Source organism: Ovis canadensis, chromosome 3 (genome assembly GCF_042477335.2).
Source record: "Ovis canadensis isolate MfBH-ARS-UI-01 breed Bighorn chromosome 3, ARS-UI_OviCan_v2, whole genome shotgun sequence".
Lineage (NCBI taxonomy): Eukaryota > Metazoa > Chordata > Mammalia > Artiodactyla > Bovidae > Ovis > Ovis canadensis.
The window spans coordinates 181080584-181096104 of record NC_091247.1 but is presented as its reverse complement, the minus strand read 5'-3'; the positions used below and the strand labels follow the sequence as shown (position 1 = coordinate 181096104).

The 15521-nt window shown below is 37.3% G+C and overlaps 1 protein-coding gene across 2 annotated transcripts in view; it reads right to left on the bottom strand.

The window, feature by feature from the left end:
• POLR3B (RNA polymerase III subunit B) overlaps positions 1-15521 on the bottom strand; it is a 115719-nt gene that overhangs the window by 67395 nt on the left and 32803 nt on the right. For both annotated transcript variants that reach the window (XM_069585244.1, XM_069585245.1), the window contains exons 11-13: positions 14496-14615; positions 12083-12217; positions 1344-1505 (exon numbers count right to left, since the gene is read on the bottom strand). In XM_069585244.1, coding sequence (XP_069441345.1) covers positions 1344-1505; positions 12083-12217; positions 14496-14615 — 417 coding nt within the window. The remainder of the gene's footprint in view (positions 1-1343; positions 1506-12082; positions 12218-14495; positions 14616-15521) is intronic.

Here is a 15521-nt window from a genome sequence, read left to right as displayed (position 1 = left end):
TTCCAATATTCTTTTTTTTTAAAGGGAGAGAGGACAAACAGACAAAGGGTCTAAAACTGCTCCTCTGAGAAAATTTATTTGTTGAAAATATTCTACATATGACAACACTCACAATTTTTAAGATTTTTTTATGTGGACCACCTTTAAGGTCTTTATTGAATTTGTTACAATATTGCTTCTGTTCTATATTTTTGGCTTTTTGGCCACTAGACATGTGGGATGTTAGGTCCCTGACCAGGAATTGAACCCATACCCCCTGCACTGGAAGATGAAGTCTCACCAACTGACCCATCTTTTTCCAGTTGCCTACAGATTGGCGTGCACCCACAACAAGGCCCACTACTGATTCTCCCAATAAGCAGTCTGCTCCCAGAGTTAATAAGGTATCATCTGGGGGCAACAGAACTACTCAAAACAGCTATTCTGACCTGAAAATAAAGCGTCAGAAAGCAAGGAAAAGTCACTCTAACAGAAGTGTGTTTCAGTGCTCTTTGAAGGCTTCTTTTCAAATATCCAGGAATCAACTTCCAGACAAGTTTGGGCCCCATGACTGTGACGGGCCCAGAGAGGCACAGAAGCCGGGCCCCCTGCAGTCTGGATGGAGCTGTCACGGCGGGGGTGCTCACACAGACCTGCTGCACATTTCTCAAGTCAGACAGGGCGGCAAGTCAGCTGCTGATATACTCTTCTTTTGTTGGGACCAAATCCCATCCATAAAACTAATTTTATGTCTGGCATACAAAACGTGAACCAGACTTTATCAGATAGACCTATAGATGTTACGCTTTAAGAAAGGGAGCAAAAACCTATCTGATAACCCCTGATGAACAGCCAGAGGCCCTGAATACACAGCAGCTGCTGAGGCCTGAATTCACTGCTCACATGAGAACAGCTGAGAGCCCTTTGAAGACTATGAACCTACAATGCAATGAAACATTTTACAATGTTCCAGACAAAAGCTGTCATTAGTAAACCTACTTGCAATATATCAGCTTTATTACATAAAAAATGGGGGGAAGTATCCATTCAAAGAATGGTTATTAACAGTTAAACTGAAAGATATTTTCCTTTATGGAAGAGTGTATCTATTTCCTTATTGCCTCAGTAAACTGTAACAGGAACTATAATTTGGCAATACAGTCATATAGCAGCAAAATTTCTACTGATTTCAACTGTAGACTATTTCGAAGAAGAAAATCTATGACTTGTAGCATCCTCAAATAAATATATATGTGTATTATAAATTCCCCCCCCACCACCTAGATTCTCAAAATACTTTAAATTTCCCACTGAACAGATGTACAAATAAGTTACAAAACTGTGCCCGAGGGATCAAGACTTACGGTTGAAATGGCATTCACCATGCCATTGGTAATCTGGTCCTGACGCATATGTTTCACAACGTCAAACTGGGCTGCTCTTTGTTTAGGAATCACCTGATCTGCAATCTTCTTCATTTCAGAATTAAATTTTTTGAACAAATCTTCAAAAAGAAGAGATAAAAGCTAAAGAAAAAAAAAAGTATATGGTGAACTTTCAAAATGCATCACTAGCTTATTTACTAAATTTTAGGTCTTTATTAAACTTTGTTTAAAAAAACTGATGGCAAAACTGCTTAAAACTGGGAAGAACACATTTAAAAAATTCAACATGATAAACATGTACTTATCTGTGTGCTTATCACTATGCTTGGTGTTGAGAATATGAGCAAAGATTATGACATAATCCCTGCATTCAAAGACATTTAGACCAGCTACTCCCAGACGAAGTTTCCACTGACCTAATTTTTAACTTTACAAATAAAGACTATTAAAACCCACAAAAGATCAGGGGAGAAGAATTAATGTTAAAAATTCTGACAGCACCAAGGATGGGTGCCATTTGAACCTTCCTGCATCACTGGTAAAAATGTGAACTGTATAACCACTAACAATCAGCTTGTAGTTATCTGCCCATCCCTAGGCCCCAAAGTTCCTCTCATAAGTACATCCTCTATAGCCATGGTTCTCAAACTTTAACCTGCACGTAATCACATTGAGGGATTATTAAAACACAAATTGTTGGCCATACCCCTCTGGTATCTGATTCCATAAGTCTATGGTAGAACCCCAAAGTTTTGATTTCTAACAAGTTTCTAAGAATGCCACTGTTGCTGGTGGGGGAAGGGTACGCTTGAGAATCACTACCCTACAGAAATGTCTTTATGTACATCATGGTACATGTACAAGATGTTCAAAGCAGCACTATTTGTATCAGTTAAAAACTGGATACCACACAAATACTATTTAGTTAGACAAATTGTAGTATGTTCATATAACAGAATACTACAGAGCATTGAAAATGGACAAAAAATAACTGGCCACAAAATCACAGCTAAGTCTTAAAAATATAATATTGAGTGAGAGAAGCCAGGCCCAAAAGAATATATATGATGTGACTCTATATAGGGTTCAAAACTCAGCACAATAACCAGCTATATTGTTTAGGAAGGATAACTAGCAGGCAAAATGAAAAGGAAAGACACAAACACCATAAAAATCAGGTTGGAGATTACACCTTGGAGGGGAAGGGGAAAGCTTAAGAAAGATTTTGCAAGTTCTGCTTCTACCCAGAATGTAGAAAGCCACAAGACAACATCCTTCCCACCCTGATAATCTTTTTTTTAAAAGATGAATCATCTACAAAATCATAAAATTTCTTGACTCTAACAAAGAGGTAAGTTGTAAGGCAACCAGGGGAACTAAACTGCAGAAGTGTCAAGCCTCTCCAAGAGATGGGACACATGACAGAGCAGAAGTGTGCCGTAAAAGAAGAAATTAGCTCAAACTTTCAGGACTGCTAGAATGCCAAATGTGAGCTATCGTGAAAGCTTAGAATTCTTCAGCGCTCCAGACACAAGAGGATCCATACTTAGAAGTTCATTCCATGAGTGCTCAGGAAAGACTGGAAGGAGAAAGAAGACATGAGAATGACCCCTTTGTTGCAACAAGCAACAAAACTCTACCTACTTCCCTAGACTTCCTCTTACATGAGAAGAAACCCTTTACGTCACTGGAGAAAAGGCAGGAAACCCTTCTGCCGAGGATCCCAGGCAAAGGTAACTCACACTGAGAGAGGGTAGAAGCAAAACCAAAAAAGGTCCAGTTTTTTCAAAGACAGACACACACACACAGAATACATACTGATCAAAAGGAATTTAAGAGACATCAACTGAATGAAATATGTGAAACATGTTTGGATTCTATTTGAATAATCCTACTTTAAACAATAATATAAAGAAATCAGGGAAATCTGAATACATAATACTCAAATTTGATGAGTGATGATATTGATGCTTAATGACATTAAGCAATTATTCTTTAAACATTTTATGTGTGAAAATGATGTTACAATTTTTTAAAATTGTATATTTTAGAGACACATTTTTAAGTACTTACAGAATGTGATTTGATTATTTAAAATGCTAAAACGATTTGATGGTTTGGATTTGTTTAAACAACTGAATTTGTGGAATGGGGCGAGTAGGAATAGAGTTGAAGAGGACATAAAACCAGATTAACTTCTATTAATGATAGCCAAAGTTGTGTGATTAAAACATGGAAGCTAATTTTTATATAGGTTTGAGGTTTTTCTTATTAATATTTATATTACAAATATCTAGCAAAATAAACCCCTAATATACTAACGAGTAAGTCTAACAAAAGAGGTGCAAAGCTTTCATGGAGACAATTACAAATCTTTATTGAAAGACATCAAAGAAAACCTAAATAAATGAAGAAAATACTCATGGATGAAAATACTATTTTAAGATTACTAGTTTTCCCCAAATTGATCTATAATTCCAATGCAACTCTAATCAAAATCCCCAGGTTTTTAATGAAAACGGAGGCTAACTCTAAAATTAATATGGAAAAGCTAAGACTCTAGAGGAGACAGACAGTCCTGAAAAATAAGGCAAGTGAATTGATTTATGTATAAACTTACCAACGAACAGAACAAAAAGTCCAGAAATAAACAACACATATATTAATATCTGTTATATGGTAAAGACACTTTAGCATTTAGCACTTTAGATCTGCAAGGAAATGAAAGACTACAAATAAATAATGCTAGGAAAATCAGTTATTCATTTCAAAAACAAATGAAACTCCTTTCCTTACTTCACTCTACACACAAAAACCCATTCCAGATAAGACTGCTGCTGCTGCTGCTAAGTCGCGTCAGTCGTAGCCCACCAGGCTCCCCCGTCCCTGGGATTCTCCAGGCAAGAACACTGGAGTGGGTTGCCATTTCCTTCTCCAATGCATGAAAGTGAAAAGGGAAAGTGAAGTCGCTCAGTCGTGTCCGACTCTTAGCGACCCCATGGACTGTAGCTTACCAGGCTCCTCTGTCCAAGGGATTCTCCAGGCAAGAGTACTAAAGAACAAATAACAAAGGCATAAGTTTAAAGTATAAGAAGTACAACTGAAAAGAAGAAAGGACTGACAAAATTGAATGTTAATTAAAATGACAAACTTCCATAATTAAAAGATCCCATAATAGTAAAAATAATTCAGACTGGAAGAAGATACCAGCAACACATGTAACTCATAAAAAATTGGATCCAAAGTACACCCAAAAAGTCTTAAAATTAATAAGGAAAATACAAACAACACAAAAGATATTTAAGAAAAAAGTAGAAACGATCAATAAGTATATGAAACATAAAGACTCAATTTCATTAGCAATGAAGGAAATGCAAATTAAGCCCACAAGGAGATAGCACTTTGCACCCACTACTGCTGCTGCTGCTGCTAAGTCGCTTCAGTCGTGTCTGACTCTGTGAGACTCCAGAGACGGCAGCCCTCTAGGTTCTCCCGTCTCTGGGATTCTCCAGGCAAGAACACTGGAGTGGGCTGCCATTTCCTTCTCCAATGCATGAAAGTGAAAAGTGAGAGTGAAGTCGCTCAGTCAGGTCCGACTCTTAGCGACCCCATGGACTGCAGCCCACCAGGCTCCTCTGTCCTTGGGATTTTCCAGGCAAGAGTGCTAGACAAGACAAAAATTTTTCAGTTTTCACACTAAGTCACGGGATAGAGACCATCAGGTCTTACATACAATGCAATGTACAAATACTTGGGAAGCTAGTTTGACACTCTTCAGTCAAGCTGAAGGCTTAACTTGATTCCATGACTGGTCAATCCTATTTGCAGAAACTCTTTCATATGGGCAAGAGAAGATATGAATAAGAAGGTTAATGTTTTTAAAAAAGAGAAGTCATACAATGGCCTTGATAAGTAGGATGGATAAAGGGTTATTTATCATATGTATCATATCTTTACACATTGAATGTGAAGGTGAAATACAGTGACGTGAAACAATATAGATGAATCTTTAAAACAATGTTAAGAAAAAAGTTGCAAAAGAATGTATATGATATGAATCTATTCTTATAAAACTCAAACATACAAAAGTAATACTGAGCTCTTAGACTGGAAGAATCAATAACCGTTAACAACCATACTACCCAAGGCAAACTACAGATTCAATGCAATCCCTATCAAATTACCAATGGCAATTTTCAGAGACCTAGAACCAGTAATTTAAAAACTTGTATGGAAACAAGATCCCAAATAGCCAAAACAATCCTAAGGGAACTTCCCTGGTGGTCCAGCGGTTAAGAATTCACCTGAGAATGCAGGGGGCATGGGCTCAATCCCTGGTCCAGAAGATCCCACATGCTGAGGAGCAACCAAGCCCACACATCTAGACTCCATACTCCACAACAAGAGAAACCACATTGATGAGAAGGCCAAGTTTTGAACTGTTTTAATAAAAAAATAATGTTGAGAAAGAAGAACAGAGCTGAAGGGATCAGACTCCCTGAATTCAGACTATACTACAAAGCTACAATAATCAAAACAGTATGGCACTAGCATAAAAAACAGAGATCATTGGAATAGGACAGAAAGCCCAGAAATAAACCCACACACTTATGGTCAATTAATTTATGACAAAGGAAGCAAGAATACACAATAGGGGAACTTCTTTGGCAGTCCAGTGGTTATGATTCCAGACTTCCAGTGCAAGGGGTGTGGGTTTGATCCCTGGTGGGGGCACTAAGATCCCACACGTCATGCAGTGCAGCCAAACATATTTAAGAACACACAATGGCATCAGGTCCCATCACTTCATGGGAAACAGATGGGGAAACAGTGGAAACAGTGTCAGACAATTTTGGGGGGCTCCAAAATCACTGCAGATGGTGACTGTAGCCATGAAATTAAAAGACACTTACTCCTTGGAAGAAAAGTTATGACCAACCTAGACAGCATATTCAAAAGCAGAGACATTACTTTGCCGACTAAGGTCCATCTAGTCAAGGCTATGGTTTTTCCTGTGGTCATGTATGTATGCGAGAGTTGGACTGTGAGAAAGCTGAGCTTGAAGAATTGATGCTTCTGAACTATGGTGTTGCAGAAGACTCTTGAGAGTCCCTTGGACTGCAAGGAGATCCAACCAATCCATTCTGAAGGAGATCAGCCCTGGGATTTCTTTGGAAGGAATGATGCTAAAGCTGAAGCTCCAGTACTTTGGCCACCTCATGCGAAGAGTTGACTCATTGGAAAAGACTCTGATGTTGGGAGGGATTGGGGGCAGGAGAAGAAGGGGACGACAGAGAATGAGATGGCTGGATGGCATCACTGACTCTATGGATGTGAGTCTGAGTGAACTCCAGGAGTTGGTGATGGACAGGGAGGCCTGGCGTGCTGCGATTCATGGGGTTGCAGAGTCGGACACGACTGAGCCACTGAACTGAACTGAATGGAGAAAAAACAGTCTTTTCAATAAGTTGTGCTGGGAAAAGAGGACAGCTACATGTAAAAGAATGAAATTAAAACATTCTAAACATAAGTGATATCATACGACAGTTGTTTTTCTCTGCCTGACTTACTTCACTCCGTATGATACATGTGGAATCTAAAATAATGGTACAAATGAACCTATTTACAAAACAGAAATATACTCACAGATGCAGAGAACAAACTTATGGTTACCAAAAAGGAAAGAGTGGGGAGAGGATAAATTAGGAGTTAGGATTAACAGATACATACTCAATATATAAAATAGATAAACAACAAGGACCTGCTGTATAGCACAGGGAATTATATTTGGTATCTTGTAATAACCTAAAATGGAAAATAATCTGAAAAGGAATATAAATATAGTATACTCACACACACACACGTAAACTAAATCACTTTGCTGTACATCTTAAATGCAACACTAAATAAACTATACTTCAATAAAAAAAAAGCAAAATGTACACTGTAATAAATATTTTTAAATTTTTAAATAAATGATAGAATAAAAAAGAAAACAATAAATACACAAATTCAGGATAGTAGGAGAAAGAGAAGGACAGAGTATGGAAAAAATATATAAGTAAATGAAATGGCAACTGGTGGTCAATTATTAAGAATTACTTAAACTGGTAGTGGATTTGAGGTGATCTGTCACCTTCATAACTTACATATATGTGACATTTTTGCTTTTACTCTTTATGTTAAAAATTAGAAAATAAATGACATTAAACCATGTTAACCATGGAAAACAAATCAGTAGGATGGGGAACGGAAAGTCATAAAAATAGACTAGAACGGTTCTGTTTCAGAATTGATGGAAGCAGCTCCTACCAGACTCATTTGTTGATAAAAATTATAAACTCTGGACAAAATATTAAAACTATTTGACAGCACTGGAGAGTAAATACAGATAGAAACTGGAGGAAACTTGATACTTATCAAAAATGCATTTCCATTTTGAAGGCTTTTCAACTAAGAGTAGAATACATTAGCAAAAAGGGTCCAGGTGACATTAGAAGCTAAAACTCAGAGAAAGACCCACAGTCTTACTGGATTGAAGGATCAGAGGGAGAAGATACCAGCCACCACAGTAGCTGGAAAGTGAGGGGAAAGTCACAGAAAGGAGATAACCACAAATAAAATTTACATCCTCAAATCCACTACCCACTTAATCTTGAGAGAAAACCCCAGGATTATGTAAATAAACTTTGCCCAAATCTCTGCTTGCGATGCCTCCTACTGCCCCAATTCAGGCAAGGGCTGTGACTGCTTTTTTTCAATAAAGTTAGTGAAGATGTGACTTTTAAGACGAACTCACTAAGGTCACGCAGATTCTCCTGTGCATGGGAAACTCACTTGAGTCCTGAGCCACTCTGATGTCATAGTGCTGGCATGGTCAAGACGGAGCTGAGCCCAGCCTTCTGGGAATCCCACCACCTCCAGCAGAACACTACCAATCGAGCTCCATGTGATACAGAAGAGTTACACAGCTGGATCTTGCCTGAATTCCTGACCCACAAAATCGTCAGATATAACAGAATGGTGGCTGTCTTAAGCCACTTAAGACAATGGTGGTTGTCTTCAGTTTTGCAATAGATACCATACAATGCAGCAACAGACAAAACCAGAACACTGCTTATAGACAGTTCACAAAACTAAGTAAGTGGCTTATGACCAAAAAATAATAGGCATACTTCTTCAATAATCAAATATAAAATTACAACTACTTAAATTCCCCTGAAAAATCAATTACATTTGTTTTTTATTCCTTTATAGAGGAATAAAACAGTTGGATATGTATGTAATTTAAGCTACCTAGCACAATAGTAATGTAGTATCGGAGGACATTATATATGCACTCCTTACATAATTCAGGAATTCTGAACTTTAGGAATTCTGAAGTTCAGGGAAATCTTATAAGCTAAAGATTTTCCAAATTCCACACTGTATTCTTGAATGTTTACAACCCACAGGTAGTTTTTTGATTCATAATTTAGAAGATATGAAAGCCAATGAATCTTCTCTTCCAGCCACTGTTGAAGAAAGCATTTCCTAGGTAGAATGTGGTTTTACACTCTTCTCCCTTAAGAGAGACACATCCTTCCACTTTTCTACAAAATCAACTTTGCAGATGGGAAAGCCAGGGTCCTTGATTTACCATGTCAGAAGTGTTCTAAAAAGAAAACTTCCTCCTCTGAGAGCTTAATCTTTTCTTCCACTCAGACCCAGCAGTTTCCTTCATGAAAAAGAATATGGGAATGGAAGCAGGTGCAGGGGAAGAGAGGGATGGACAAGCCCATTTCAGCAACTTCCTGTGGAAACTGGCAAAGGGACTTGAATAAGTATCCTGAACAGAAGCAAATGCCCTTAACCTTTAACCACAAAAGCTCAGCTCTGTTTTAATTAGTCCCTTACACTTAAGACTTTTGTGTCTCAAATTGCAACAAAGTTTTCTTGGGGATCCCAGATGAATTTGTGTGTAGCCTGATTCAAGTACAAGGAAATGCTCCAGTACTAAACAAGTAAAGAGTAAGAGTACACTCAACAAAACTACAGCCTCATTAATAAATTTCTCCATCCTTCAAATTTCTTCATGAGAAATAACGTGCTCCAGTTCACAGAGCAGTAAGAAGCTACAAGGCCTGTTCCCACAATAAGCCACATTATTTAGGTCAAGAGTAAAATGATGAAAAGGGATGGAATGTTGGTGATATTATAATATTCAATACCTCTCACTGTTGGCATGAGGCCTTTCAGCCTGCCTAAGACAGGAGCACTAAAGAGCAAGTTATATTTAAGAAAAAATGCTGACAGCTCATCAATTGATTTTCAATGAAAATGCTAAAAAAAATTAATAAAGAAGTTAAGCTGCTGAAATACAGTTTCACCAATTAGCTTAATGTCAGAGAATTCTAATTAGGCGTCTTGAGATTGCTATTTAGTGTTTAAGCCTTCAGAGTGCCAAATTCTCCTTTTCACACAAACTGGTTGCAAAATTAAAGACATTAGGCAGCCTTAATTACATTATCAGAACAGCTGGGATTAGGCAATCTCTGAAGTCAAGACGGCATTCTTTTGTCACCGGGTGGAAATCCCTGGCTTTCCAGGGTGCCGGATTTTGGTGCCGTTCCATATCTCACCCATACAAAGCAAGCTGCATTAGAAACAAAAACATCTGCAGACAAAGAATAGAGTAATGCTCAGCAAATAATGAACACATTACCGAAAGAGAAAAGGTAGGTGCAAAGATTAAGCCTGAAACCGGTAGGTTTTGCTAATACCTCTATTGGCGGCCAGCCGGCCAGCCCTCTGGTGGCAGTGAGACTGAGGGAAGGCTCTGTGAACCCGCCTGGCCAGTGGATACAGCTCTGTTATCTAAAGCTGAAGCACATTCATACTCCCTCATCCCATGGGGTGTGAAATTAGCAGCTATTGTTTTTACACATTTTTGCCAACACAATGCCTTTTATGTTTTTACACTGTTTATAAAGCAGTGTTTTCTTGCATATGGGAACCCTCTTTTTAAGTCTAATTTTTTAAGCAACAGGATAGTCTTTTTCTCTCCCCTCTCAACTCCATTCCTTACTCCTCCAAACAACCAACATTTTTTTAAAGGGCTAGTTGAACATCAAGATTTCTTTTCCAATTATAAAGATCTGTAAAAAAATTGGGATTGTTGGTGACGGGGATACACACAAGCAATCCCCTGAACTGTGGTCAATCTGAAGGTGGCCAAGAGCCCACCTGTTAGCCTTTAGCCATTGACCAAACAACTTCCCAAGTATTCCAGGTGTTAATTTTTTTTCTCAGAAAAAACTGATACAATTATAATTCCAGTTTTTTACATTTTAGATGTGGTAATTAATACCTGCGGTTATGATCCCAGCCACCATCACTCATCTGGAATACTGCCACAGTCTCCTAACCGGACTTTCTTGGCAGGTTCCAAGAAAGATCCAAATAAGATCTTTTAAACTGAAATTGATGGTGTCACTTCCCTGATTATAACCCTCTTGTGATTCTCTACTGCAGGAGGAATTAAATCCAAACCCCTTCCCATGGCATGTGATGCTAGTTCTCCAATGTCCTCTCTCACCACCCCCACACCTCACACTCCAGAAACACTGGTCTTCTTCCAGTTCCTCCAATAAGGGCACTGCCTGAAGACATATGTTGCTCATGCAGGTCTCTTAATAGAATGCAGTTCCAGAGGTTGTGTGAGACTGGATTCTCCTCTCAAGTCTCAGCTGGAATGTCTGAGGGCTCAGCTTAAAATATATATCACTTTTTCAAAGAGATATTTCATTAAGCGATTGATTTAATCAAGAGATTGATTCTAAGATGACTGAGTTGTTGGAATGAGACCAGAATTCTAAAACAGTTGTTAAGGTTCAGGGATGTAAATGAAAACATGGTTGTGATGAATAAACCAATAAGAAATCTCAGTAGAGAAAACTGAAGCTAAAAGTACCAGAATGAAATTTCTAGAACTGAAAACAACCACATCTAAACTAAAAAATTAATTGGATCAGTGTAATAAGCATGTTACAGACAACATAAGAAAAATTAGGGAACGTGAAAATAGATCAATAGAAATTATCCAACCTGAAGAAGAGAGCTAAACTTGGGGAAAGAAATTAACAGAGCCTCAATATCAAAGGCTCAAACAAGATAATCTGAGTTAGAAGGACAAGAGAGAATATAAAAAGATATTTGAAGAAATAAGTTCCAAAAATGTCTCAAATTTAGTTAGACATAAATTTACAGACTGAAGAATTTAGTAAACTCTAAGTAGGACATTAACAGAGACCACCATATCAAGGCACTTCTTTTAAGCCCCAAGATAGAAAAGGGACCTTTGTCTGCCTTATTTTTCCTCTCTACCCAGTTTGTATAACTATGCCTGGCACATGGTAGAAGTTTAATAGACATCTGTTAACTGAGTAAATGATACTACTTAATATCATATATCACTTTCTACATTAAACACAATGAGAGTAAATAAACATCTCAAAAAAGATATGATATAGGTAACATTACCAACATATTTAAAGAGCTAAGAATTTTCACAGTTCAAGAAATTCTTAAGTCAAAGACATAGTAAGTCACGTATGAATGTTTATATTCCAATATACAAACCTATATTCCATTCAACTGTTTCTTCCTCCTATCTAAAATGAATAGCAAATTAACTTTTATTGAGGAAAATAAGATTTGACATAAAATAGTTAAATCACCTGTCCTGCCAACTCCAACCTCTTGTTACCATAATAATCTCTGTCATCAACTTTATTATCTCCTTGGGCCAGAATTACTCTTCTCACCATCACTGCAGTATAGATACATTTGGCTCGGAAATTGAATTCTTTAACCTGTAATTCAGAAATTAGAGAAAAATGTTTAAGACTCTACACATTAAAATTTAAGGTGCCTCAAGAAAATAACCACTGCTATAATATTTAAATAAGAGAAAAATGAATTGTTACAATTCTTCTTATTCAAAAAACTCAACCAGTCTATAAACTTTCTAAAAGCTGAGATGATGACTTTCCATCTTTGTACTCAATACTTGTGGCAGTTTTTCTTCAAAGATGACCACCATCAACTCCTTCCCTCCCTATGTGTTTCACGCCATTCCTTTATGAAGAGGTAGAGTTAATCACCATCTTTGGGTTGGCTTGTAAACTAGCAGTTTCCACTTCTTTCCTTTTAAGAGTCCTGAAGCACCAAATGAGAAGTCTCGGACACTCTGCTGGGGAGAAAAGGGCCACTGGGAAAGGCAGTGAGGAGTCAGAGATGTGATTCATGACACATCTTTGATGTTCAGCCCAGTCAAGCCTTTGGATGACTCCACCCTCAGCTGCTATTCTGCCTGCAACTTCATAAGACTCATGTCAAGAACCTCCTTCCTGGGACCTCCCTGGTGGTCCAGTGGTTAAGAACCCTCCTTCCAATGCAGGGGACACAGGTTTGATCTCTGGCTGGGGAACTAAGATCCCACATGACGTGATGCAATTAAGCCTGTGAGCTACAACGACTAGGCCCACGTGCTCTAGAGCTATGTGCGACAACTAAGACCTGATGCCGCTAAATAAATAAAAATTTAAAAAAATAAAAAAGAACCTCCCTCCCTATCACTGAGCCCCTTCAGACCTGAGAATCCTGAGAGAGAGCAATAAACAGTTATCTCAAGCTACTAAGTTTTGGAAATATTTGCTGTGCAACGATAAATAACAGGAATGGGACTAAAACACTGTCAGAACTCAGCAAATATCTATAGAATAAATAAACAGATTGATAAGTAAATTGCTGCAAATGTTCTATTCAATTTTCTCTTGTACAACTGAAATCTACATAAATGAATCTAGCCCAATCAGTAAGTTAAATCAAAACTGGCGAAATCATTGCACTGGTTTATTTGGACAGACAAAAATCTTAGATAAGTAGGTAAATTCTTTCTCTACATCCCAAACAATGAGTACTGAGAGTAGTCTAAGTTTCTGTCAATTCTAAGGAATATTTCATAGGCTTGCTTATAAAGAATTCATATTATAAAATTTGTTTTACTTTCCTAATTCTCTGAATCAGATCAAGGGCACACACAAATGGCAGCAAAAGGGCAAAGTCATAGACCCGCATTATTTGGCTAACAAGGTGTTTCAAACTAAGAAAGTTGTATCTTCATGTGTGTAGGTGGTCACAGTTCACTTCTACTGTTCCCTCAACTTTTCATTATTCATAATCAGCCCCTGAAGGTAAAGTGTGCAATTCTCAAATTAGATCATCTGTGAATAATACACATGCTAAATGTCAACATAAACCAGACTATTTGGTTAACAAGATAAGTCTGACTAACAATTTTATAACTTAGAAAGAGTACATATGTATTAAGTGAGGGTAGGGGAAGAATGACTCTTGCCAATATGGCTGAACTCTGTTTAATAATAAGTTAATAAAAATAAATATTAAGCCCTGTTTCAAGGGTCAGAAGATGAGATTTTAGCTCTCTCTCTCTCTGACCACTAACCAGCTGGATGACAAGGAAAAGCATCCAGCTTTTCTGGACCTGAGCATCTGCATTCTAAGTGAAGGAAACTGGACAATGTGAGCTCAAGGTCTAGAAGATAAGCCCATCTAATATTTTAATAAGTATCTATGGTAGTGATGGTAACATAACAGTGAGAATGTACATAACTCCACAGAAACATACACATAAAAAGAGTACATGCTATTTTTTGTATGTTTTACCACAATTTTCCAAAAAGTTACACATATAGGCAAGAAACTGTAAGCTTGTTTTTAATTTATTTAAAAATATCTAAGACACCATGTCTGACCTTCAGAAATGAAATCTAGCAGCATTGCTAATATATATTTGAATATCAAAGAAAAAACTAAAATTTTGGATTGAAAGAAGAAATCAAGACAATAAACATGATCAGATGACGACATAATATAGCTAACATTCTCTAAGTACAAATAAACTGTCGATAATGGAAGATTATTTCCAGGGCAGTCCATAGTAGAGTCCTCTTTAGGCTTCTCTCTTTTCTTATGGAACTAGACTTCAATTAATGTAAACTTGTACTCAAACAGAAGTTCATGGATCCCACAATGATCAGTATTCACAACTGCAAAGGATTTACTCACTGGTACGTGGGTCAGAATGGTAGAAGCCAGGAGCTCTCTTGCTTCTTCTATTTTGGTTTTCTTTGGGCCACCTCCCCACATCCTTTGCCTTCTGACTTTGTTCCCTATATATTTTAATGCCTATTAGAAAACAGAATATATTACAATAATGTTTGAATGACATCAGAGAGAATTTATTAGTAGCTACCCATACACAACACTATAAGCAAAAAAGGCAAGGACCTTTATAAAGAAAACTGAATTGGTCCTAGTTTAAAAAAAAAAAATTGTCATAAACCAATGACAAAATAGTTCTCTTTTTAGAATTTGTTTTCTTACTATAAAATTGATACAGGACAATTGTAGGAAGTTTAGAAAATACAAAGGAGATAAGTATTTTGGTCATCAATCCTCCACCCAAAGAGAATCCTGTCAACAGTTAACACTTTGGGTGAGTATTCTTTTGGGGGGAGGGGGAGTACTTTCTCTCCTCAAAAAGGAATCACACCATGTATGACTTCTACCCTGAAATCTACAAAGCATTGCTGTGAGAAGACAAAACCTAAATAAACTAAGGGTTATGCTATTTTCATTGACTAGAACATTTAATATAGTTAAAGATGGCTTGCTGTTAAAATTCTCTCCAGATTGACCAAAAGATGTATTTTTATTGTTAATTATACTCCTGACGGGTTTGTTAACAAACACAAATTGACTGGAGAATAGCTGAAAACAATGTTGAAACAGTCAGAAGATTTACATGATTTCAACTATAAAGGAAGACAGTAAGCACACAAAAAGTAGTCAACCTTATTAGTCATCTGGAAAGTGCATGATCAAAATCACAATGAAATACCACCAAAACAAAATGGAACAGCTAAAGTTACAAAGACTAACAATAATGAATGTTGGTGAGGACATCAAGCAACCAGAACTCTCAGGGGTGAGAGGACTGAGAGGCTCTGCAAAATGGTACTGCCACATCTGGCAGTTCTGACTTGATAAAAGTTACATACACAACTGATTTTTTTTTTTTTAATTTTTTAT